Source organism: Gossypium raimondii, chromosome 12 (assembly GCF_025698545.1).
Source record: "Gossypium raimondii isolate GPD5lz chromosome 12, ASM2569854v1, whole genome shotgun sequence".
NCBI lineage: Eukaryota > Viridiplantae > Streptophyta > Magnoliopsida > Malvales > Malvaceae > Gossypium > Gossypium raimondii.
In genome coordinates, this window is record NC_068576.1 from 35,438,548 (window position 1) to 35,465,721 (window position 27,174).

At 32.3% G+C, this 27,174-nt stretch overlaps 1 protein-coding gene across 1 annotated transcript; it reads right to left on the bottom strand.

Moving 5' to 3' along the window:
* Positions 1–5,645: 5,645 nt before the first annotated feature.
* LOC105763825 (methylsterol monooxygenase 1-1) lies at positions 5,646–8,676 on the bottom strand. The gene is made up of 5 exons (XM_012582199.2): positions 8,347–8,676; positions 7,006–7,328; positions 6,105–6,252; positions 5,921–5,953; positions 5,646–5,678 (listed from the first exon to the last, which is right to left on the bottom strand). The coding sequence occupies exons 1-5, from the start codon at positions 8,674–8,676 to the stop codon at positions 5,646–5,648; spliced, it is 867 nt and encodes a 288-aa protein (XP_012437653.2).
* Between the last annotated feature and the right edge of the window lie 18,498 nt (positions 8,677–27,174).

Genomic DNA, 27,174 nt, shown 5'->3' on the forward strand with positions numbered 1-27,174 from the left:
AGCTGTTTTAGCCGGTGGGAAATACTTTAATAAAAATGTCTCGGTCATTTGGTCCTATATAGTGCTAGAACCTCGTGGTAAGGAATTCAAACACTGTTTAGTTTTGTTTCTCAATGAGATAGGGAACAACCGTAAGCGAATGGCATCGTCAAAAATGCCATTTATCTTGAAAGTATCGCAGACTTCTAGGAAATTAGCCAAATGAGTATTTGGATCTTCGTCTTGCAAACCATCGAACTGAACAAACTGTTGGATCATTTGAATAGTGTTCGGCTTCAGTTTAAAGTTATTTGCAGCAATGGTAGGTCTCACAATACTCGATTCAGCCCCAGTTAGAGTGGGCTTGGCATAATCGTACATAGTATGAGGAGTAGGATTCAGATTTGCTGGATTCGCATCAACCATAGGAGGTAGCGGATTATTCTGATTATCAGCTATCTCCTCAGTAATAATAACATCCTCTTGCTCTTCCACTATATTCTATCGACTATGCCTTGCTTTTCTACAGTTTCAGCGAGCTGTACTTTCAATTTCTCTGTCAAATTTTAGTGGTCCTGACGAGTTTCTTCTAGTCATAAACTAAAGGAACCTATCAGAAGCAAATAAAAATGAAATTAGAAAACAAAAAATCAAAAATAAAATGCAATAAAAATAAAAAAGGCTAAATTAATAAAAATTGAGTGTTCCTAATATTTTACTCCCCAGCAATGGCGCCAAAAACTTGATGGTCACTAAACTAACTAAAATTACGAAAAAGGCAAACGCACCTATCAAACAATAGTATAGTTATGGTGAGAAGGGAATATTGTATCCACAAAGACTAAAAGTACTAGTAATTACTATTTTTCTATTATTTAGCTGATAAATTGAAGGAATTGGTTTTAATCTAAAATTAACTAAACTAATTACTAAGAACACAACAGAGAGTGAATTGGGAAAATAAAAAAAAGATAACAATGAGATAGACAATACCCAGGAAATAATCCTCTTAGACTTCACTTATTAATCTGAATCTGAATTAAACGATTTATTCACTTGCGCCTTGATCCGTAGAAATCCCTAAATTATGTTAATATCTCTTTCGAAAGTAAGAACAATTGACTCTAAGTTGATTAATTGAAATCTCTTTCTAATTAAAACTCCTATTGTCGCATTAACTCTATCTATGGATTCCCCCTATTAGATTTGACTCTAATCTGGTGGATTTATGTTGTCCTATTTCTAGGATTGCATGCAACTCCACTAATTATTCTAAATCTACTCTTAAATAGGGACTTTTGCTCCACTGAAATAAACACATTAAACTTGAATCAATATCTCAGAAATATTAAAACAAGAAATAAGCATACATAATTGAGAACAAGAATCAAGTATTTATCATGTAATTCAGAAATCAAATGATAAGATCTATCAGAGGTTTCATCTTCCCTAGGTATCTAGGGAATTTATTTCATAATTTGGAATAAAACCATCTCAAAGTTAGGATAACAACAAGACATAAAGAAACCAAATAAAACTTCTAAGGAAATTGAATGGAGATCTTCAATCTTGAAGGAGATCCGCTTTTGAGTTGAATCCAGTGGCTTTCTTTGAGTATTTTCTTCGTTCTTCTTTAAGTGCCCCATTAGGTCCTCTTCTAATATGTATTTATAAACTTTAGAATTCTCAGAAACCCTAAAAATTGGGTTTTTTCGCATAAAAGAGAAATAGAGTGCGAAATCGACACGGGCTGGTACATGGGCGTGTGCCCAAGCCATATGGATCCTGAAAATAATTCTTTTTTGTCCAATTTTGGCCTGTTGTTCACTCCTTTCACTTCTCTATGCTTATCTAAGTATAGAAATATGGATTTAAAGGATTAGGAGCATTAAATTCACTAATTTACATAATGAATCATCTAAAAACGCGTCAAGAATGGGATTAAAAACATGTTACCTTTATGGTTTATCATGAACCCTTAATATTAATAAAGGTTATGGATTCGAAGTGTCATGGATCTTCTATATTCATAGAGGCTATGGATAAATTTAGATAGAATTCAGACATAATAAAACTTAAATCGTAATAAAATATGAACGAAAAACTCACATATTATGTAACACCCCAAAATCCACAGAGTTAGAATTAATAAAAACACTAAGAAATGAGTCTTAGTCCTGATGACTAAGAGCTTAAGATATTCTTTAGAGAACTAATGCTCAAATCATACTCTTCCTATTTTGTTCTATTTTCCTTTTAGCAACTAATGAACAAATTCAATCTAATATATATATATTAAATGTGGTATAAATAGGCTAAGAATGGGTAAGAACTCAAATGGTAAGACTTTAGCATTTTTTTCTCACCCCCTAGGTTCAAGTTACACCAAATCCATTTTCATTTTCTTTCATTTTTCGGCAAAAAGGGTATTTTACCCTTCAGCACCTCAAAATTCTAAACCTTAATTATTTAATCCTTATTCCGATTCATACAAGGATTTTATTTCCTCTTTAAACTCTAAAATGAATATTTCCTTCATCTCTTTAAATTCTTCTTTTTCCTTAATTCCCTATTTTCTTTCCATAAAGAAATTTTACATTCTTTGCTAGAAATTAACCTCTTGAATCTCAAATCAAAGTCAAGTCCCAATTAAACCGTTCTTTCTCCGAATTGTTAAATCTAGCATTGATAATCCTCAAACTCTCATCAAAAGCTCGGTAACTACTCTCGTTCTAATTTGTAGAACCCGTAAATTCTGATATTTCATCATTCTTGTTAATCTTTCAACTCTATTACGAATCTTTAACGAGTTTTTCTCAAAAATCTTGATAATTTTGAGAAATCTTGAAAACAATTCGTGTGTAAATTCCATTTGAAGGACCCATTCTAACTACCCTAGATCAGATCTAGGCACAAGGAATGATGTTTAAGATCCCGGAAGTCAGGTGTATGTTATTTTATAAGAAAATCAAGGCAAAATCGAGCCTAGGTCAGACCACATGGTTAGCCACATGGGCGTGTAGGCCGCCTGTGTGGACCACACGACCACCATACATGGTCATGTCCCTCTTGAAACCCTAGGTTTTTACTTCTTACACTGCCTTCCACACGGTCGTGTACCTCTGTAGGTTGTAGTTTCGAATGACACACGACTACAATTTCTCACAAGGTCGTGTAACCTCTCCACATGGTCTGGTTACACGGTCGTGTGTCCCTGTAACTCAGAATTTATAGTTTTGACCTAAAATTTTATGTTTTGATCAGATTAGTCCTTTAAAAGGTTTCAAACTATTTTTATTGAATTAAATTATGTGATTAGGTCCTTGATGATAGAAAATATGCTAGAATTCATGATTGATCGAATGGTTGAGCTATTTATATTTATAAATAATTGCATGAATTATGAATAGTATATGTTACTATTGTATTTATACTTGCGATTGTATGAACGACATGCCCTATGTTATTGAAATCCGAATACATGAAAAAGCATGACTTTGCTAGTGATTTGTCATGTATTAGTAAACTAAATACTATCATATTCTATCTGTATTCAACAAGCCGCATTGCATTTTATGGGTTGAGACGATTTGATTGGAGGAAGTTTGGCAGTTTATCTGCATTAATCAATTTTGCTGTGCACCCACAGACAAAGGTAGATTCCATCTGTAGGTACTGCTATGTATCCACAACCGATTCCAACAGCATGATTATGTTGTAAAATCTACAGCTAAAATCAGGTTTGATTTGCAGTACTTATTGTTGTGAACCAATAGACGAAAGCAGATTCCAACTATAAGATCTTACTGTGTGTCCATAGCCAAATGACAGTTATTATCTGCGAACCAGGAGTGGTTTATCCACATCCTGATGTGTTGGAGAAGAGAGTTTTGGGGAACTCCCATTATAGTGTGTAACGGTGGGGTAGATTATATTATGTTTAAGCCCGAAATTGTATGACATCTTAGAGATCATGTGCATACAAATTTGGAAGTTATGTTTTTGTGGGCAAATGTGAGAACTTGGTTATTCTGAAACCAGTTATTGTGAGTTATGATATGTTAATGATGGTTGCATTGAAAAATCGATACTCTGAACTGCAATGTTATCTATGATTATTTTATGCTATGTTATTTAATGTGTCTTAACAACTTCTTCCTTTGATTTTATTGTAAATAAACTCGCATTGAGCGTCACAGCTCACCCCCTTAAATTTTCATCCTTATAGATAACCCGCCAGCTTAGGGCACGGGCACGGCATCCGGAGGGTCTCGACATAGCCTATTTTATTTCCAATTTATTAAGGCTTAATCTTTTGATTAATTTTATTATTTAAGGGCTACAATATTTTATCTCAAACTGTGGCATGGGATTTAGGACTTAGGTTTGTTTTTATTCTACATGACATTTTATTTGAATTCTTAGGATATTATGTTTCGATTATTATTTAGTATGCATGAACCCCAGGTTTTATTAAAAACATAAAGTAAATATCATCTTTTCCGCTACTAGATGATAAATAGAACGTTAAGGAATAATGAATCGACATTTAAACTAAGTTTTCTACTAAACTTAATAAATGTTTTAAAATAATTGTTTTACAAATTTTCGATAATCCTGCTAGGCCATCTCGGTGGCTGATGTAATCTCTCAAATTCGGGTCTAACGTCTAAACTGGGTTGGGGAGGTTACATATTATTTCTCTACTTGTTTAATTTGAAAATTAAAACTCAATTTATAACATTATTAATCAATTTTCGTAAATTTAAAAATGTTACATCTTAATATTCAAAAATCTGATTTGTAATTTATTTCCCAATTGATAACACATATTTATTTCTAAATCGTAAAAAGTAAAATTTTAGAATCACCAAAAGAAATTTTAATTTTATATTAATTTATAAATTTATATTTTATTTTATTATTTATTTTATAATGATTTTTAATTTATTGATTAATTTTAATAATTCAAAATCTAATCGTTTTGGTTTTTATTTTTATTTTTGGGTCCAATTACCAAAGGACTTATAATATATCCCAAATATTCATTATCTAAATTGTATTATTTATTGAGAGAATAAATTTATATTCAAATACCCAAATTCATTGATTATAAAATGCTTATAATTTTAATTTGATATATATTTAAATTACAAACGCTAATTATAATTACAATTACAAAGGTAATTATAAAAATGCATATTCGAATATCTATAATCAAAATCAACCATTATAAAATACGATTGAATAAAGAACCAAATAATTATCTTGATTTAAACTAAAATAAATTTAAACGAAAAATTAAATTTATTATTATACGTTTTATTTTTAATCTTTAAAGGAGAAATATGATTTTTATTCACATTAAATTTTTTCCCTTTATTTCATTAGTGTCTAACATACCGTAGGACTTGCATCTAAGTCTTAATTTCTAGACAGGGACAAAATTAGAAATTTACTTTTGAAGATCAAACTAAATTATAATTTTTGGAACTTTTGTATTGATTTATAAATTTATATTCTATCTGTTCATTCATTTTATACATGATTTTTAATTTATTACTTAATTTTAATAATTTTAAATCTAACAGCCCTCAATTTTATTTTTATTTTTGGGTCCAATAACCAAATACAGATATATTTATTTTGAGATTCTTCAGTGGAGATCACTCCAAGTGCTTCTTCACTTGCTCCTTAAGCTACAAAAAGAAAAAGTAAATTTTAGAAAAAATTGTTTAAATAATCAACATAGATTATAAATTTTGGAGATATTAAAATTATGTTAAAGAAGACTTAAATTAGATTATTATTTTTTAGAGGATAGATAAAATTTTATATCAGTTAAAATTTTAATAAAGTATTGTATTTTTAAGAAAACTTATATAAAATTTGCACTATTTACTAATATTTAAAGAGAAAATACTTTTCTTAATTAAAATACCTTTTTAACGGCTTGTTTGTGGCGACGATAACCCTGCAATACATTATTACAAATAAAAAATCAAAATAAAATAGAAATAAAATCTAAATGTTTAAAGAATTTGCTTCTCTTCTTTTTCTTTTTCTTTTTCTTTTTACATTTTTTCAGACATATGCTTATTGGGTAGTTTAATAGTTCATCTTACCTTGTCTGTTCCATATAGATAATCACAATATGTAAATATAGATGCAAAATTGCTTTGGCATTGTCTCCCAACAAAATGATGAAAATCATGATACTCTGGTCCTCCATAATATGGTATCAATTTGGTGGGACTCCAAGGAAAATTATACCTACATAAAATCAAAAGATATTCATGACTAAACTTCAAAATATTATAATTGAATCTTTAAAGTATCATTATTATACCAATCACTTTATTCATCTTAGTAATCAATTTAGGAGTTAAATTCCCGTTTGAATATGACGCTGGCATATTCAAAACTCATGGATCAAATTGTAAATAAGTGTGTACCTATCGCATGGAATCTGAGCTATCCAAACAGTCACTAGTAAAGCAAAGCCTTGACCCCTTTGGTTAAATGGGAAATTTTCTGTTTAACTCCTCCCAACATATAAATCATTCAAATTAAGTCTTTTAGCTCTTGAATAAATGAAAATTTTACATTTTTGGCCCTTTCAGAAAAATATTAATAATATAATTTAAGCATTTTAACACTTTGTTTAACATTAGTCTCTCCAAAAATTATAAAGTTTTATCTTGACCCCCTAAATAAAATTCCTGGTTGCACTGCTACATACATTATGTACAAATCAATTTACAAATTTATCCATATGATCTACATCAGATTTAAGCTAAAATTAACACCTAAATTGGTAGTTGGATTGACAAAAAGGCCGGATAGAAACAAAGACAAAATTTAAAATCTAAGCTCTGGTCAACTTATATTTAACACCTAAATTGATGTAATAGTGATATTTTTAGGATTCAATTCGAATGTTTCAAAGTTTGAAAACCGCTTTAAAATCAAAACTACAAATTGAGGATGTTGGGTGGAATTAGAAAGAAGAGCAAAGTTAGTTACCCGCTGTGGGTCTCGATGGCTTCAACTTGGCGTAGAGATGACCATAGCCACAATGTGGTCATATGGCATGGAACCATAGCTGGACCAAGGAATGTTGGGATCCCCAAAATTAAGATTTCAGCCCAATGGGCATAAGGTGCTGCAAACCCTATTGGAGCATTATATTCATGGTGCATGTAATGAATTTTCTCGTAGCCCCATTCACTATGTAGGAACCGATGAATCCAATAGTTGGTGTAGTCCTCCACTAGAAAATACACTATCAATTGGCTAATTACCTCCCATTTTGTTGGCAGTGGCAAGCTCGTACGAATCCCAACCCACTGCCCCATCAACATTAAAAAACCTTTCAATAATCAACATGTTGGAACTATGGATCCCTCGTGTCAGATTGCATTTTACTTTCTCTATTAAAAAATAGGTAATTTAATCTCTGTACATTAAATCAATAAGTAAATTGATTTTTTTTTGTAAAAAAATTTAGTCATTTCTACGGTTGAAAACTGGTACGGCTAATAAAATAATTGAATAGTGACACGTGATGTGCCATGCGTACCTCATACTAACATATAGAGATTAATTTTTAACAGTAGAACTGAAGGACCAAATTAATATTTGATCTAACATATAGGGATTAGTTTGCTCATTTTTTTGAATAAAGGAGACAAAATGCAATCCAAGTCTTGGTACAAACGCTTCCATAATAATTTTACCTAGGAGTGATTGAAATCAAACTTAAATATGTTGTGTTCTCAATAAGAGCAAATTAAATTAGGTTTAAAGTTTCTTGTTATTAAAAGTTGTATTTGGATGAGTGCCAAGATTGATTTCAGTGACAAGACTTGGGTTTTAAGTTAGTTAATATTGAGTTCAGAATTCTAATCATGTATATGTGGAATTTGTAACACTTGTTTCGATTAAAACAATCATTACTAGTATTATTAGACGGAGAGTATGGTGAATCCATCGGTAACACTCACCATTCTATCTGATTTCTTTTTAAAATTTTTGAACTGTTCATGATCATTTGTTTTATTTTGTTTGGTTTTCGATTTTCTTTTTACCAATTTTCGATTTTGGGTTTTTGAACTTCATTCCAACAAATTTTCTTTTATGGCTTTCCGGCATTATTTTATAAAGTTTTTAAATTATTTTTCATAAATATTTCTTAAAAAACATATTTTTTAAGTAAATAAATATAAGTAAATTTACGTTTTAATCTTTGAATTATTTTAAAATTTTTATTTAAGTCATTAAATTGTTCGAAAGTTTTTGTTTAAATCGATGTATGATTACTAATAAATTTTTCCTCAACCCTAAGAAGCTATGCATTGTACGTACCTCTAGAACAGGGAAAGAAACAGCAATGAGAGGGGCAACCACAAAGATAAACTGATGAAGAACATCTTTATAACATTTAAACAACTCCGGGAACGATCTCTTCACTCTCGGTTGAAGCTTGAATCTATCGACGGCGTCGAACCAATACAACTCCACCAATGCCCAGGGCAACGGTACCAAAGAAAACACCAAAAACACAAATAAACAATTATGTGTATACAATATGTAATCGGATTTATGAGCTGAATAACTAAACCATAATCTCTCTGCCACCGTTAAGTTCCTCCCTAATGCCAATTCCGCCCCTTCAAGGCTGTCATACGGCAGCATCTCCTCTCTTTTGGGATGGTCTGTAATATTGAATATATGAAGACGGATAAGGCTTTTTTGTCTTTGCGTGGAGGATACTCCGCTAAGAGGGTTGTCGGTTGTTTTGATTAGGGCTTGTTCGTCGGTTTTAAAAAGTTTACACTGATTTTGTGGGAACTATATTCATACAAAAGAAATGATCTTATATGTCATGTTCAAACGACATTGTCGGCTTTTTTCAAGATACAGTGTAACAACCATTTTTTTTAGTTATTCAATTACACTTGTATGTCTTTGCCTTTTTATGGCAGTAATAAGTAATAACACACAATCTGCCCGAAAGGCAGTGAAATATGGACTTAAAAAAGTAACTGTCAGGGACGTTTTCAAAGGTTGTTGATGTTAGCTCGTAGTGTCGGCAGTTTACGTAGTGTAGGGCAGTGCATCATACTTTTTAATTCGGATTACAAATTCGGATATTTAAAAATATCCAATTTAAGGGTATTTGACAAATAGTGTTTTGAGATTTTTTTTAATTGATTTAGGTACAAATAGAGGATTAGGTAGTCAAACCCTTTAATTATAGTGTTTGGTGAATTGAGATTTATAATAGTTTGTTGAGCTAAAACCTCCAAAATTAAAAACGTTGAGATGAATAACTTTTTTCAACAATTGATTGAGAATGAGATATGTGGAATGACATATCCGTCTATGCTTGTTCAAAAATTATTCCATTTGCCACATGCTCTCAAAACTAATAGGAGTGTCAAAATATCAGTAACCTCCGATATTTCATTTTCACTTTCACCTCCAAAGTCCAAAGTAAATCTCAAACAAAAAAAAAGACACTCCACCATGAATCTACAAAAGTCAACATTGCCACGAGAAATTTTCAATCGTGCCCATTCATCCTTGAATATTTATGTATTCTTAATTTTAAATTGTGTAAAATGATTTCCTATACAACTTTATATTAATTGAAATATGCTACATGACAAATTTATTCAGAGTGTGACATAATTATCACTAATTTACATACTAAGAACATGCCATAATTATCACTAAGAATATAGTTTACAATTATATTGATACACTATTAATATTTATCAATTTCTACAAGGTTAATATTTACAAATAAGGAACTTAACCAATTTTTATTTAAATTTTCAAAATATTGACTAATTAATTTCCATAATGAATGTTTTAATTCTTTGGTAATAGTGTTTTATTTTAATAATTTCACCCAATAAAGACTAAAATATTATAAATAAAGAAATACTTAACAATAAAATGTGTCATACCTTTATTTTTCATTTTACACATAATCAAGTAAGTTTTACTAAACACTTTCAAATAAACAATTAATAGAATCAATTGATCAAACCAACCACTACAATCAACAATCAACTATCGGCCTAATATTTATTATTCGAATCTACATTGTTTATTAGGATAATAGATGTGAATCCGAATATTTGAGTCTATTGCTTATAGAAACTTTATAATTTTGATTTTATATATATAAAAAGGATTTTTATAGATTTGGATTCAGATTTTGTGGATTTAGATATTAGAAATTTATTAAAAATTTGAAATTAATTTTTTATTAAAAATTTAGATATTTGATTGATAATAACATTTAATTCAGATTTTGACATTAATACTTGAATAATTTGGAGATAATAAATGAATTTAGATTTTATGACAAATATGTGGATACGAATAATTCAAAAAATATAGATGTTTAACCGTTACTATTCAGGATAGGTTTGGATGGGCGATTGGGTGCGATGCGGTGCGGTATGTTTAGCCTACTTTTTGTCTCACACTATAGTATTGCTACAGTATCTAATCTCACCGCCATAGTTATTTTACATTAACTCCAGATAAACACACCACCTATCCAAACTCACCCTCAATATCTCACCTCGTATTTAAAAATAAATGAAAAAAATAAGTTACACCTGAACAACCAAATCTACCCAACTGTGTCTGTCTCTATCAGCGTTCCGCATGTCAAGTATACAGCAAAACAATTTGTCGGCTTTCATTTTTTTTGATAAAAAGAACATACACAACCAGTTTAAAGTTGATTTTTTTTAAAAGGGTAACCTTTTTGTTATTACATTCAACACTTTTATGTATATTCAATAAACTGCAATTGTTGCATATTAAGAGTCTAAAATTTAATTACCCGTCAATTTTTTTATTATAAAAATTCAAAATTTTGAATAAATTTCAAAAGATATATGACCATCTCGAATTCTCGTTAATGGATTACAATATATATGAATTTGCATTTGTTAATGGAAACAAAATAATTTTAATATTGTTGAGTATTTTGTTACATGTCTTCAAGGTGAGAAGAATCGGATATTTATAAGTTATAGTTGTCATTCATCGAAGTGACGTCCTAGGTAGGCTCTATGCATGTTAATACATATATTGTCTTAAAATTAATACGTATTCGTTGGTCCACTCATTTGACTTCACACTCTCTACTTTCCTTTTTTTCACTCATTATCTTTCTTACATTTTGCAATGATCAAGGAATTATTTGCGATTGGATTAGAATCTACTCACCAGTTTTCCCACAACTTGACATAAATTTCCTAATCTCAAAATTGCATTCAATATCTTTTTGGATGAGACAAACATTTCAATTCTAACACAGGTGTTTAGGGTTATACTTTCAATATTGACAAGCTCTTCCTCAATTTGTGGGTGATTGGGGAATAAGAACTTCAACATTTATGGGGTTAAAATGCAAAGTCATCACTATATTTTAACGAGATAAATATCAAAATTATACATGAACTATGAATTAATGTGCAATTGTATACATGAACTTTGATTTTGTGCAATTTTATACATGAAATTTTGATTTGACCCAATTGTTGTAAATTATTAACACAATTGTTGATATAACATCATTTTATGTTTATATATTGCATACACAAAATAATTATATTTATCCAATATAAAAATAAATTGATGTATTTATTTCTTTAAATGTGTATGACTAAATTAAAATTAAAGTTTCAAGTATACATTTGAACCAAAATTAGAGTTTCATGTGTATAATTGCACCAAATTACAGTTCATGTATACAATTGCACATTAAATCAAAGTTTATGTATAATTTTGAGATTTACGCCCATTTTAATTGATGCTTGTCATTACACTTTGAGAATAAGTAAATTTGCCATTTAATTCATATGTGGTTGAATTTTGCTACTATATTTAAAATTTTATTGAATTATGTCACCAAATTTGATTTGATTTTATTAAATTCATAACTCAATATAAATTTTGATGACTTAAAACAATTTTTTAAAATGTTATTCTTTCAAATATTTTTTAATGTTTAATAATAAGTTACTTTATAAAATATTCTTTCAATAAATTAAGGTGATGAGATCGATAGGTGCTTGGATTTGGTGATGGAGGATGAGGAGAAAGGGGATGAAAGTGAAGAAAATTGTTGAGAAATGAAAAGGATTAGCGAGGGAGGCCGCCATCAAAGGTGGTTCTCTGGATATGAACCTTCAAGCTTTTGTAGACGATGTTGCTCAAGGTTGTAGCAAGTAAATTTAAAAAATATTTTTTATTCATTTACTAATGTGGCATGTCACGTCAGCATACTGTCACATGATAATTTTTGGTGGTTTCCATCCACTACTTAGTGAGGTTAATGGTTAAATCTTTCAACTTCAATTTTTGTTAAATAAAGTGATTAATTAATTTTTTTTTTAAATCATTGATGACTCAATTGAGTGCATTTTTTTTCATAAAAGCTCAATTGATTTTTTTACTCAAGGTCTTTTTTCTTTTTTATATCCTTAAGCCTTTTATTTATAATTTCGAGTCTTATTTTTCTTTCCTTTCTTACTGTAGATTGTGAGTTCACCCTTGAGCTCCGCAATCTCTTCTTTCAAGGCTATCACCATTGTCTCGAAGGCATCATCCCTTCCCATCAGCTTGTTCTCAACGAAACTGAGAGACTCCCACACATAATCCCTGAGTTGCTCCTTCATTGATTGCAACCCATCGGTGAGTCCCCCCTCGACTTCATTGAGTCTCTCTTTCATGTCCCGCATAGTATGTCCCTCGAACGACTAGCTTTCTTATCCCTCCCACGGCTCTCCATGGGCGCACTCTGATCAACAACTTCTTTTGACATCTTTCAACGGTGCCTTAAAGCATTAACTCTAATACCAATTGTCACAAGGCTAGAATTTTAGTCTCGCAATCCGCGTTGACTTAGGAAATTTTTTCGCTACAAAAACATCTAAGTCAGCCTAACTCCCAACAATTCAAGATTCAAACGAAATTCCTCCAAGACACCAACGAAAAGCAAAGCGGAAGTAACACAAAATTTGATGTCGAAACCCTTTTTTGAAATCGACTTTTTATTTTGTAAAAAGAAAATGGGAGTCGCCACCAATCCTTTTTATGAGGTGTGATCGAACCACCTAGTAATTTAATCATTTTAATAAAATATTTGATTTACTAAAAAAATGATTTTTGGTCTACAAAATTTAGGAAATGGGTTCGAGAGTCAGTTACGCATGAGGAAGGATTAGCACCCTCATGACGCCCAAAATTGGTACCTAGTTGATTACTTAATGTCTTAGCGTTAAGAATTGAAAATTTGAAGAGAACTTAAAACGCGGTCCTGGCATAATGATAGTTTTAATTAAAATCACTTAAGCGAATCAAAACATATGTAAAAGGGTCCTTTTCCTCGAGGTAACGAAAAGATCGCGTCCCGTAAGTTAGGACATGTCATCTCGAACCATCGAAAATAAGCTTGCTCATTATTTAATCTATATTTTAAATCTCTCGCGTTTTAGTTTTTTTTCTAAAAAAAAGGGAGGATGTTCGGTTATCTAGGTTCAAAGAGGAAGTCGAACCCCGTAAGTTAAGGCGTGACTTCTCAAATCTCCAAATACAGAATAGTGCATTGATTTTTAAAATCTTCCTTTTTTATGCATCAAGTAAAAATGGACGTAACATTTAAAGTAACATGCGTTTAACTTATTTGAGCATGGTATAGAAATGGGTAAATATATTTGAACATGGTTTGTGACATGGTTGTAGCAATTATAAAATTAAATAGAAGTATAAAATGGAATGATGATATATGGAAAATAAAATGTCGTGCTAGTAAATGACAATAATATAAATATAATATAAAACCAATTCATAATAATGACGATAATCATGTTATATTTGCTATTATAATACTAACATAAAAAATCAAGGAAAAATAAATAACAACAACAATAATAATAATAAAATGTGCAAATAAAGGAATAAAGAACAATATAAATTTTAAATACAAAACAAGAAAGAAATAAATAAATGAAAGAATGCATAAATAAATAAATAAATAAAATAGAATAATATACATATAAAAATCTATAAAGGGTTGGAATTAAATGAATAAAGGATTAAATCGAAATTAAAATGAAATTGAGAGCCTAAATTATAATAAAATAAATGAATAAATATAAAAGGAATAAATCAAAATTTAAATGGAATTTAGGGGGCCTAAATTGTAAAAAAGGAAATAAAGGACCAAAAACCGAACACTCGAAAACAGCAGGGATCAAATGGGTCTGCGGTCTGAGGACCAAATCAAAAATAAATTAAAGTTAAATGGTAAAATAAAAAAACTAGATTGTATTGAAAACTGCCTAAAAAGTAGAAGGACTAGGATTGTAATGATACCCTAGTCCTAAAAACACGCGGATCTGAGGCACTCGGGTCGGGCAATCGGGTTAAGCGTCAAAACGACGTCGTTTTTTGGGCGTCTAAGGCTTATCCCAAACAATGCCATTTAATGTCCCTATATATGCAAAAAAAGACAAAAAAACAAAAAATTCATTTCAGAAATCGTATAGAAAAAAATTTGAAACCCATCGGCGTCGTTGTGGGCCACTGCAGCCACCGGTCACCGGCAACAACGGTCGTCACCTCCGGTGGCCGAAAAATGCATTTTTTACTCCTTTTGGCCCTGATCTTGAAGGCAAAGCCTTTTATTAGCAAAAAAATTCAAAAAAAAAAGAACTTTCGATTCTCTTATATAACTTTCGCGCACGACCGCTCCATCGAACCCAAATTGAACCCTAATGAGTTTTGGGTTTTTGGTGTTGGAGAAAACCTCCGACGACGGAGGGAGACGAAGCATCCCAGGTAAAAACAAATACTATCTTTTTCTTTATTATTTTTTTGAAATAAAACAATAAAAAAGCCAAAAATCACCTTTGCAATTTATATTCTGTCTTTTTTTTATTGCTTTGCGTTTATTTTTTTCGTAAAAAAATTACATGCCATTACAACAGCTTTTATAGCCGATTATCCACTTAAATTGTTGTTTTTTACTGTTCCCTTCCACTATTTTGTTACGATTTTTTGTTCTTTACGTATTGTGTTTTTTGTGTTTTCTTTTTTGCAGGTGGCGGTTGACGGTGACGACGGGGGTAGATGAGGCGTCAGACCTCGGGTGATGAATCGCTGGTGAAGTGGAGGAGGCGGTGCGCAAGCTAGGGTTTTTTTCTGATGTAGTTTATGTGATAGCCCGAAATAGGGCCTAATCGGAATAGTGGTTTCGTAACCACAAATCCGAAGTGAAATAGTTTAATTTTATAAATTTTTATTAGTTACTGATTGATTGAAATATTGTGTGAAAATATGGATAGAAAATTTTAATGCTTTAGTGCTTAATTGAATTTTTAGGACTAAATTGAGAAAAATGCAAAGTGTGTCTAATTAGTGATTAAATGACTTAATTGAATTATTGCATGAAATTGGAAGTGTTTATGTGGCAATTAGACCATGAATTAGTGTTATGGACACAAAAGGGTATTTCTAGAAAAATATCTAAGTAATGGGTCAAGGGCATTTTGTCCAAATTGAATAAAGACAAAATAAAGATGAAAACAAGTGTTCATCTTCTTAAAATCAGACGTTTGCTGCCAAAAAAATTCATGTCACCATAGCTAGGGTTCTTGAACTTCCTAAGCTCAATTGTAAGTGATTTCTTGCCCCGTTTTTGATTATTTTCGTATTTTTATGCTTATTGAAGCTTGAATTTCATGTTTCTACCATTTAATTTAAATGAAATTAAAGTTTAAAAATTGACCCATTCATGATATAATTGTAAATTGATTAGTGATGTTAGATAATGAATGTTTGAAGTGTTAATTACAAGTTTTACTAGATGAATTTTGATGAAAATGTTGAAAAGGGCTAAATTGTGAAAGATGGTAAAGTGTGCATAAAGTTGTGATTTTGTGAAATTGAGGGCTGTTATGAGCATGAAATATGATTTAGTGAAGTTTGAAACTTAAAAATTTAGTGAATTTTATTTTTACGAGCTTAGGGACAAAAGTGGAATTTTGAAAAGTTTAGGGAAAATGTAAATTTGCCAAAATGTTGTGTATGAATTGTATTTGAATGAAATGTTGATAAAATGTATTAAATTGTGTTAATATAGATCAAGAAAGAAGAAATAGTGGAAGTGATCGGGAAAAGAGAAAGTTATCGACTAAATTACAAAAATAGTCGTTTTGCATCCGAGGTAAGTTATATGTAAATAATAGTTATATTTGTATAAATTGTGAATTATATTTGATATGTGAATTAATATTGAATGTGGAAGGAAAATTGTTCATGAATTATTCAAGTAATAAAGTGTTAAGTGTAAATTCCTGTTGAACTTAGGAATAGAATTGGATACAAGTGACATGTCACTAGAGACCAGTGTTAAAGAGTTGTTACAGTTGTTACAGTTGAGTCCCGGTGTGGGTGATCTAGCATGTGTTGCATACATTGATGACTTGTGTGAGCAGCCCGTGGACATTCCAGTGTTATTGATCGCTGGTAGCTTGGCTACATTTCATGGTAGCCGGCTACATATCGCTGGTAGCTTCGGCTACATATCGATTGTGGCACTTATGTGCTAAATCTCTACGTATCCGTGTATATTCCAACTGCTCAACGGGATTAATAATGAATTAAAGTGAATATGAAATGTTAAGTGTGAAAATGTATATGCAAGTGAATTGGTAAGATTGTGCATGTGTAAGTGATTGAAATTGCTAAGAAATGTTTTGATTAGTTATATGTTAAAAGTGTTAATTATTAAATGAGTAATTATTGTTTACATGTAACTTACTAAGCTATTTATAGCTTACACATTTCTTCTTTTCCTTTGTTATATAGTGATTTGAACTTGATCAAGTGGGGATCGTTGAGCTCAGTATCACACTATCATAATCATCTCGGTATTATGTGCTTTTCAAAATGTTTAAACTATGGCATGTATGGAGTCTTGATCATTTTGAGCATGTTCAAATGATATAGCTAATATTAGCTATTGAAGTAGCTATTAAAGAATATGTTTTGGTGTTATGTATGTTAAAATGGTAACTAATTCAAAGAAGCAGTTTCTTTGACAGCAGCAGTGACGTGAATGTGAAAATCACCATAAATAGTAGAAATGGAATTAGAGAGTGAATTATATATGTAATTAAAGCTTATCAAGTCTATTTTATATGAAAGAAACGGTGTAGGCAAAGGAATTCTGTATTTTGAGATATTTTAATTTTAGTGAGACAGGGTCAGAATGGTTTTTGAAGTCCCCTGTTCTGAATTTGAAAAATCATTATAAATTGTACAGAAAGAATTATGGGTCATAATTTATATGTGTAGATTTCTTAGTGAGTCTATTTTCAAAATAAACAAACGATAACCTTATATGTATTCTGTACAAAGAGATAATTGATTTTTAGTGCCGAGAGGTCAGATCTGTCGAGCTGTGAAACAGGGGATACTTTAATGAATAAACTGTACTAATTGGCCAAGTCAAAAATTCTGAAAATTTTATGGTAAGTAGTAATATGAGTCTAGTTTCAGGGAAAATTTACAGATTTAAATTTTGAGTTCTGTAACTCGAGTTATAATTAAATTAGTGAAAGTCACGCAGGTAGACAGTTTTGTTGTGAACAGTGAATTTAATTTTAAAGGCAAATTTTATGCTCGAATCGGTAAGTTAAATTGATAACATCTCTTACTCGATTCCGCGACGGTCTCGGTAAGGGTGTTACATTTAGTGGTATCAGAGCTACGGTTTAGTCGATTCTCGGACTAACGAAGCGAGTGTAATAGACTATCTATACATGCCATAATTGAATAATGATAGTGTGACGACTCGACATCTTAAAATGTTTTTTATAGTAATGGATTCTAACCGAGATACAGCTGATGATGCTCAAAGTAATGTGCCTGTTGAAAGTCGATTTGAGACTCAGGGTCAAGGAGATGAGGCTCGAGAAGCTTTTCTCCAAATGATGAACAATTGGTACACTGAGTTTGTTAGAACTAATCCTAATGCTCAACCTCCTCCGCCCCCTCCTATTCCTCAAGCTGTTCCCATAGCTCCTCAACAAACTGAAGTGTTAAGATTGTCAAAGCCTCCAAGTGGACAAAATTCGAAAGTATGGAGCCGAAGAGTTCCGAGCTAATGTAAATGATGATCCTGAAAGAGCAGAGTTCTGGCTTGATAATACCATCAGAGTGTTGGATGAATTATCTTGTACTCCAGAAGAAAGTCTCAAATGTGCTATCTCATTGTTGAGGGATTCAGCTTATAATTGGTGGAAAACTTTAGTGTCAGTGGTGCCTAAAGAGAAAGTTACATGGGATTTCTTTCAAGAAGAATTCCGAAAGAAGTATGTGAGTCAGCGTTTCATTGATCAAAAGAGAAAAGAGTTTCTTGAATTGAAACAAGGGCACATGACGGTAGCCGAATATGAACGAGAATTTGTCAAATTAAGCAAGTATGCCCAAGAGTGTGTATCTAATGAAGCTACATTGTGCAAAAGGTTTGAAGATGGATTAAACGAGGATATCCGATTGCTAGTGGCAATTCTTGAAATTAAAGAGTTAGTAGTACTAGTTGAAAGAGCTATCAAGGCTGAAGAATTGAGCAAAGAGAAAAGAAAGGTGGAAAGTGAAGCAAGAGATGCAAGAAAAGATCAATGGGCAAGTCATTTCAATTTCAAACGAAGAAGTCTAGAGAAATGAATACTCGATCGAATGTTTCTAGTGTGAATTTTCAAAGAGATCGAGGAAGACAATATTCGTGTTCCAAAGCTCAAAGCGACTTCTATGGCAAGTGTAGGTAGTGTTAAACCTACTAGACCGGAATGTCAACATTGTGGAAAACGACATTTAGGGAATGTTATTTAATCACCGAGCATGTTTTAAATGTGGATCTCAAGATCATTTTGTGAAAGATTGTCCGAAAGAGAAGAGATAGAAAAGTTTCAAAATGTGAGATCGAAAGCAGTGTGACTACTAGAGGAAGACCATCGAGAAATGTGGGACTGGAACTAGTGGTAAAGGTGTAACAAAAGACACGATTGTAAGATCTCAAGTGGGAGCTCCAACAAGAGCTTATGCCATCCGAGCTAGAGAGGAAACATCTTCCCCCGATGTGATCACTGGTATATTTTCTCTTTACGACACTAATGTTCTTGCATTGATTGATCCTGGTTCTACTCACTCGTATGTATGTATGAATTTAGTGTCTGATAAGAATTTGTGTGTTGAATTGACTGAGTATGTGATTAAAGTGTCGAATCCTTTAGGCAAGCATGTGATAGTTGATAAAATATGCAAAAATTGTCCTTTGATGATACAAGGTCAGTGTTTCCCTGCCAACTTGATGTTGTTGCCATTTGATGAATTTGATGTTATTTTGGGGATGGATTGGTTGACATTGCATAAGGCCAAGATAGATTGTAGTCAGAAAATTCTTGAGTTGAAGTGTAGTAGTGGTACAGTTCTTCGGGTTGAAACAGATAAGTCAAATGTGATGCCAATTGTGATTTCTGCCATGTCCGCCGTAAATGTTTGAAAATGGTTGTGAAGCATATCTTGCTTATGTGTTGAATACAAAAGTGTCTCAAACAAAGATCGAATCGATGCGATGGTATGTGAATATTTAGATGTGTTCCCGGAAGAGTTGCTGTGTTTGCCTCCGGTTAGAGAAGTAGAGTTTGGTATTGAAGTAATGCCGTATCGCCCAATATCGATTGCTCCTCATGAATGGCACCAATCAATTAAAAGAATTAAAAGTGCAATTGCAAGAGTTGATGGATAAAGGATTCGTCAGACCAAGTTATTCTCCGTGGGGTGCTCCCGTGCTATTTGTGAAGAAAAAGGATGGGACATTGAGATTGTGTATTGATTATCGTCAACTTAATAAAGTGACAGTAAAGAATAAATATCCATTGCCCCGAATAGATGACTTGTTTGATCAGTTAAAGGATGCCACAATGTTTTCCAAAATTGATTTGAGATCCGGATATTACCAATTGAGGGTTAAAGAGTCAGATGTGCCAAAGACTGCTTTCAGAACCCGGTATGGTCACTATGAGTTTCTTGTAATGCCTTTTGGTCTGACTAATGCTCCAGCTATTTTTATGGATTTGATGAATCGGATTTTCCGGCCCTATTTGGATAAATTTGTGGTGGTGTTTATAGATGATATTCTTATTTATTCTCAAGTGAAGTTGAGCACGCTTGAACATTTAAGAATTGTGCTACTGATTCGAGAAAAGAAATTATTTGCTAAATTTAGTAAAAGTGAATTTTGGCTCGGTGAAGTTGGATTTTGGGACATGTTGTCTCGGAGATGGCATTCGAGTGGATCCGAATAAGATATCGGCAATAGTTGAATGGAAGCCTCCAAGAAATGTATCCGAAGTTAGGAGTTTTCGGGCTTAATGGATATTACCGTCGATTCAGTAGAAGGTTTTTCGATGATAGCTTCACCGATGACAAAATTGTTGCAAAAGATGTTAAGTTCGAATGGATGAGGAGTGTCAACAAAGTTTTGAGAAATTAAAGAAGTGTTTAATCGAGGCACCGGTGTTAGTGCAACTGAGTCGAAAGGAATTTGTTGTTTATAGTGACGCGTCGTTAAATGGGCTTGGATGTGTATTGATGCAAGAAGGAAAAGTGATAGCGTATGCTTCTCGACAATTGAAACCGCATGAACGAAATTATCCTACCCATGATTTAGAGTTGGTCGCTATTGTCTTTGCTTTGAAGATTTGGCGTCATTATTTATATGGTGAGAAATGTCATGTTTTTACAGATCATAAAAGTTTGAAATATGTTATGACACAAAAGATCCGAATTTGGCAATAAGATGGTTGGAATTGATGAAAGATTATGAACTTGTAATAGATTATCATCCGGGAAAAGCCAATATAGTTGCTGATGCTTTGAGCAGAAAGTCTCTCTTTGCTTTGAGAGCTTTGAATACAAGATTAACATTGACTGAAGATGGATCATTGCTTGCAGAGTTAAAAGCTAGTCCATTGTTTCTTCAAGAAATTTATGAGGCTCGAAAGTGGATAATAAATTACAAAGAAAAAGACTCAGGTATAAAGGCGATAATTCGATTTTCGGATTGATTCAGATGGATGTTTAATGTTTCATGACAGAATATGTGTTCCGAAAAATGTTGATTTAATTCAGAAAATTTTGCAGGAAGCACATGATAGTCGCTTGGCAGTTCACCCCGGTAGTGTAAAAATGTACAATGATTTAAAGAAATTATATTGGTGGCCGGGTATGAAACGGGATATCTCTGAGTATGTGACAAAGTGTTTTGTGTGCCAACAAGTAAAAGCTGAACACCAAGTACCTTCAGGGTTACTTCAACCTATTATGGTGCCCGAGTGGAAGTGGGATAGAATTACTATGGATTTTGTTTCCGGATTGCCATTGTCACCGAAAAAGAAAGACTCAATTTGGGTAATAGTTGATCGATTGACTAAGTCAGCTCATTTCATTCCTGTGCGAATGAGTTTTTCACTTGACAAGTTAGCTGAATTGTATATTGCTGAGATAGTTCGATTACATGGTGTGCCTGTGTCTATTATATCTGATAGAGATCCACGGTTTACTTCAAGGTTTTGGAAGAAATTACAAGAGGCATTGGGTACTAAATTGAATTTTAGTACAGCATTTCATCCCCAAACCGATGGACAGTCTGAAAGAGTAATTCAAGTGCTCGAAGATATGTTGAGATGTTGTGTATTGGAATTTGAAGGTAATTGGGAAAGATATCTACCTTTGGTGGAGTTTGCATATAATAATAGTTATCAATCGAGCATAAAAATGGCACCTTATGAAGCGTTGTATGGACGAAAGTGTCGGACTCCATTATATTGACTGAACTTAATGAAAATCGTTACATGGAGTCGATTTGGTAAAAGAAATCAAGAAAAGTGAAGATAATCCGTGATTGTTTGAAAGTCGCATCGGATCGATGTAAGTCGATGCGGATTTGAAAAGAAAAGAGATTGAGTTTCAAGTGGGTGATAAAGTATTTTTGAAAGTGTCTCCATGGAAGAAAATTTTGAGATTTGGCCGTAAAGGTAAATTAAGTCCAAGATTTATTGGCCCGTATGAAGTGATAGAAAGAATTGGTCCAGTGGCTTACCGATTGTCTTTACCACCGGAATTGGAAAGAATTCATAATGTGTTTCATGTTTCTATGTTGAGGCGATATCGATCGGACCCATCGCATGTGATTTCACCGATCAAGTGGAAATTGATCGGATATGACATACGAAGAAGAGCCGATTCGAATCTTGGCACGAGAAGTGAAACAGTTGAGAAACAAAGTAATTGCTTTAGTGAAAGTGTTATGGCAACGGCATGGGATGGAAGAGGCAACATGGGAAACTGAGGAGGCTATGAGGAAACAAGATCCCAACTTATTCATCGGTAAGATTTTGGGACGAAAATCCCTAAGGGGGGAGAATTGTGATAGCCCGAAATAGGGCCTAATCGGAATAGTGGTTTCGTAACCACAAATCCGAAGTGAAATAGTTTAATTTTATAAATTTTTATTAGTTACTGATTGATTGAAATATTGTGTGAAAATATGGATAGAAAATTTTAATGCTTTAGTGCTTAATTGAATTTTTAGGACTAAATTGAGAAAAATGCAAAGTGTGTCTAATTAGTGATTAAATGACTTAATTGAATTATTGCATGAAATTGGAAGTGTTTATGTGGCAATTAGACCATGAATTAGTGTTATGGACACAAAAGGGTATTTCTAGAAAAATATCTAAGTAATGGGTCAAGGGCATTTTGTCCAAATTGAATAAAGACAAAATAAAGATGAAAACAAGTGTTCATCTTCTTAAAATCAGACGTTTGCTGCCAAAAAATTCATGTCACCATAGCTAGGGTTCTTGAACTTCCTAAGCTCAATTGTAAGTGATTTCTTGCCCGCTTTTGATTATTTTCGTATTTTTATGCTTATTGAAGCTTGAATTTCATGTTTCTACCATTTAATTTAAATGAAATTAAAGTTTAAAATTGACCCATTCATGATATAATTGTAAATTGATTAGTGATGTTAGATAATGAATGTTTGAAGTGTTAATTACAAGTTTTACTAGATGAATTTTGATGAAAATGTTGAAAAAGGGCTAAATTGTGAAAGATGGTAAAGTGTGCATAAAGTTGTGATTTTGTGAAATTGAGGGCTGTTATGAGCATGAAATATGATTTAGTGAAGTTTGAAACTTAAAATTTAGTGAATTTTATTTTTACGAGCTTAGGGACAAAAGTGGAATTTTGAAAAGTTTTGGGAAAAATGTAAATTTGCCAAAATGTTGTGTATGAATTGTATTTGAATGAAATGTTGATAAAATGTATTAAATTGTGTTAATATAGATCAAGAAAGAAGAAATAGTGGAAGTGATCGGGAAAGAGAAAGTTATCGACTAAATTACAAAAATAGTCGTTTTGCATCCGAGGTAAGTTATATGTAAATAATAGTTATATTTGTATAAATTGTGAATTATATTTGATATGTGAATTAATATTGAATGTGGAAGGAAAATTGTTCATGAATTATTCAAGTAATAAAGTGTTAAGTGTAAATTCGATTGAACTTAGGAATAGAATTGGATACAAGTGACATGTCACTAGAGACCGATGTTACAGTGTTACAGTGTTACTGTTGAGTCCCGGTCTTTGGGTGATCTAGCATGTGTTGCGACACGACGACTTGTGTGAGCAGCCCGTGGACATTCCCAGTGTTATTGATCGCTGGTAGCTTGGCTACATTTCAGTGGTAGCTTCGCTACATATCGCTGGTAGCCCGGCTACATATCGCTGTGGCACTTATGTGCTAAATCTCTACGTATCCGTGTATATTCCAACTGCTCAACGGGATTAATAATGAATTAAAGTGAATATGAAATGTTAAGTGTGAAAATGTATATGCAAGTGAATTGGTAAGATTGTGCATGTGTAAGTGATTGAAATTGCTAAGAAATGTTTTGATTAGTTATATGTTAAAAGTGTTAATTATTAAATGAGTAATTATTGTTTACATGTAACTTACTAAGCTATTTATAGCTTACACATTTCTTCTTTTCCTTTGTTATATAGTGATTTGAACTTGATCGAAGTGGGGATCGTCGGAGCTCGTATCACACTATCATAATCATCTCGGTATTATGTGCTTTTCAAAATGTTTAAACTATGGCATGTATGGAGTCTTGATCATTTTGAGCATGTTCAAATGATATAGCTAATATTAGCTATTGAAGTAGCTATTAAAGAATATGTTTTGGTGTTATGTATGTTAAAATGGTAACTAATTCAAAGAAGCAGTTTCTTTGACAGCAGCAGTGACGTGAATGTGAAAAATCACCATAAATAGTAGAAATGGAATTAGAGAGTGAATTATATATGTAATTAAATCTTATCAAGTTTATTTTTATATGAAAGAAACGGTGTAGGCAAAGGAATTCTGTATTTTGAGATATTTTAATTTTAGTGAGACAGGGTCAGAATGGTTTTTGAAGTTCCCTGTTCTGACTTTGAAAAATCATTATAAATTGTACAGAAAGAATTATGGGTCATAATTTATATGTGTAGATTTCTTAGTGAGTCTATTTTCAAAATAAACAAACGATAACCTTATATGTATTCTGTACAAAGAGAAAATTGATTTTTAGTGCCGAGAGGTCAGATCTATCGAGCTGTGAAACAGGGGATACTTTAATGAATAAACTGTACTAATTGGCCAAGTCAAAAATTCTGAAAATTTTATGGTAAGTAGTAATATGAGTCTAGTTTCAGGGAAAATTTACGGATTTAAATTTTGAGTTCTGTAACTCGAGTTATAATTAAATTAGTGAAAGTCACGCAGGTAGATAGTTTTGTTGTGAACAGTAAATTTAATTTTAAAGGCAAATTTTTATGCTCCGAATCGGTAAGTTAAATTGGATAACATCTCTTACTCGATTCCGGCGACGGTCTCGGGTAAGGGGTGTTACAGTTTAGGCTTTTGGGCATTGGTCCATTAGGTTTTTCTATTTTTGGGCCATTTGGGTTTGATGTTTTCTGTAAATGGATTGTTGTATTTTGGACTTTGTAATGGGGTTTGTAAATTTTCATTTTTATTATTTTTGGTTTCTGTTTGGGCCCGGGCTAAATTGGGCCTCTACAGCTTCCATTCTTTGTTAATTTTCGTGTAAGGGAATGGAGCAAAGACTTTAAGGAGGACCAATTTTGTCTGCTCTTGCCGAATCTTAACTTCTTTGATGTTTCTCTTTTTCAAGTAGCATCATTCTAACCTACTGCAACTTCAGAGGTATAGGAATTTTAGTTTCAATCTACTCCACTACAACTCTAGAGAGATAAGACTTGTAGCTTTAATATGTTCTACTGCAACTTCAGGGAGATAAGATTTGTAGTTTGTAGTTTTAATCTGCTCTACTACAACTTCAAAGAGATAAGATTTGCGGTCTTAATTTGCCCCTCTGTAATTTTAAGGAAATAAGACTAGTAGCTTTAATTTGCTCTACTGCAACTTTAAAGAGATAAGATTCGTGGCCTTAATTTGCTCCACTGCAATTTCAATAAAATAAGACTTGTAGCTTTAATTTTTTCCACTGCAACTTTAGGGAGATAAGATTTGTAGCTTCAATCTACTCATCTACAACTCTAGGGAGATAAGATTTGCTATCTTTAATCTGCTCCACTGCAACTTCAGGGGGATAAGGTTTACTATCTTCAATCTGCTCCACTCCAACTTCAGGGAAATAAGATTTGTAGCTTCAATCTAATCCATTACAACTTCAGAGAAATAATATTTGTAGCTCCAATATTCTCCACTGCAACTTCAGGGAGATAACATTTGTAGCTTTAATTCGATCCACTGTAACTTTAGGGATATGAGATTTGTAGCTTCATCTTGCTCCACTGCATCTTCAGGGAGATAAGATTTGCTATATTCAATCCAACCCACTGTAACTTCAGGGGTATAGGAATTGTGGTTTTACTTATCTGTTACATCGTTCTCTAGAGAAAATGACCTGTAGAATTCATTTTATAGGCCTACATTTATGCCAAGTGCTTAGGACGTTATGATCAAAATGAATCAAATGCTCCTATCTAGATGTATATGAATGATATTTGTATGAATGCAAAATGTCATTTTTGAGAATAATCCCATTTTTGTGTTTAGGTTGACATTGCTCGTTGTTCATCAAGGTTTTATCACTGACGTATTACCCTACCTTTTTTTTAGCTGGTATTTTTAACAAGAAACCCATAAAAGTAATCACAATTTAGACTATTTGTTCCCAGATATTTCCCACCCTTATATTTGGTTAGTTCTAACTAGTGGTCCTGTTTCAGGTCCTTATACTATTTAGAAAACCCTTCAGAGTAATATGCAAAAATCCTTTTACTTGGATATTGCTAGTCCGTTAATCGTTCTTTCAATGTAAAAATACTTGAAAAAGGTTGTAACAATGGATAAGATCAAAATTTATTAGGAACAAAGCTCGAAATGAATAGATTAATCAAAATTGCTAAAATACAAAAAGGAGTAAGGTGAAAATAGGTGCCCAAATATCGCAGCATGAGCTTTTCTACACAAATTTCTCGATGACCATTTTGAGCTTGATATTATTTAAGAGATCTAAAGTACTTTGCTGATGCCCCAAGATGCAACGTCTCTTCTTCTGAGAGGACACAACTATCAAATGTTCAATCTTCGATCTAAATCTGAGCTGCCCTTTCCTGGGTTTTTAACTCAAAACCTCTTTAGTCTTAAGGCGCCCTTTGCAAGTTTTTGCCTTGGCCTCTCTTCATTTTTTTAGGTGAAGTATTTATTGACTGAATCTGAATTCATAGTGTTAGGCAGGTTTTTGCAATCCATCTCGGTCAAGATCAGTGCTCCTCTAGAAAATGCCTTCTTTACCACATAAGGACCTTCACAGTTTGGCATTCACTTTCCTCTGAAGTCCTTTTGTATGGGAATGATCTTTTTCAATACCATGTCCCATTCATAGAATTCTTTGGGGCGAACATTTTTGTCATAAGCTCGTATAATTTGTTTTTGGTATATTTGACCATGACGGATAGCTTTCAACCTATTCTCTTCAATCA

Excerpts from the sequence above, each read along its gene's own strand:
- LOC105763825 (XM_012582199.2), bottom strand. The coding sequence starts at position 8,676 with ATGCTGCCGTATGACAGCCTTGAAGGGGCGGAATTGGCATTAGGGAGG. Across the intron at positions 7,329-8,346 it reads TTTCTTTCCCTGTTCTAGAG|TGGGTTGGGATTCGTACGAG; the intron begins GTACGTACAATG and ends TTGATGGGGCAG. Across the intron at positions 5,679-5,920 it reads ACAAACAAGCCGTTAAAAAG|CTTAAGGAGCAAGTGAAGAA; the intron begins GTATTTTAATTA and ends TTCTTTTTGTAG.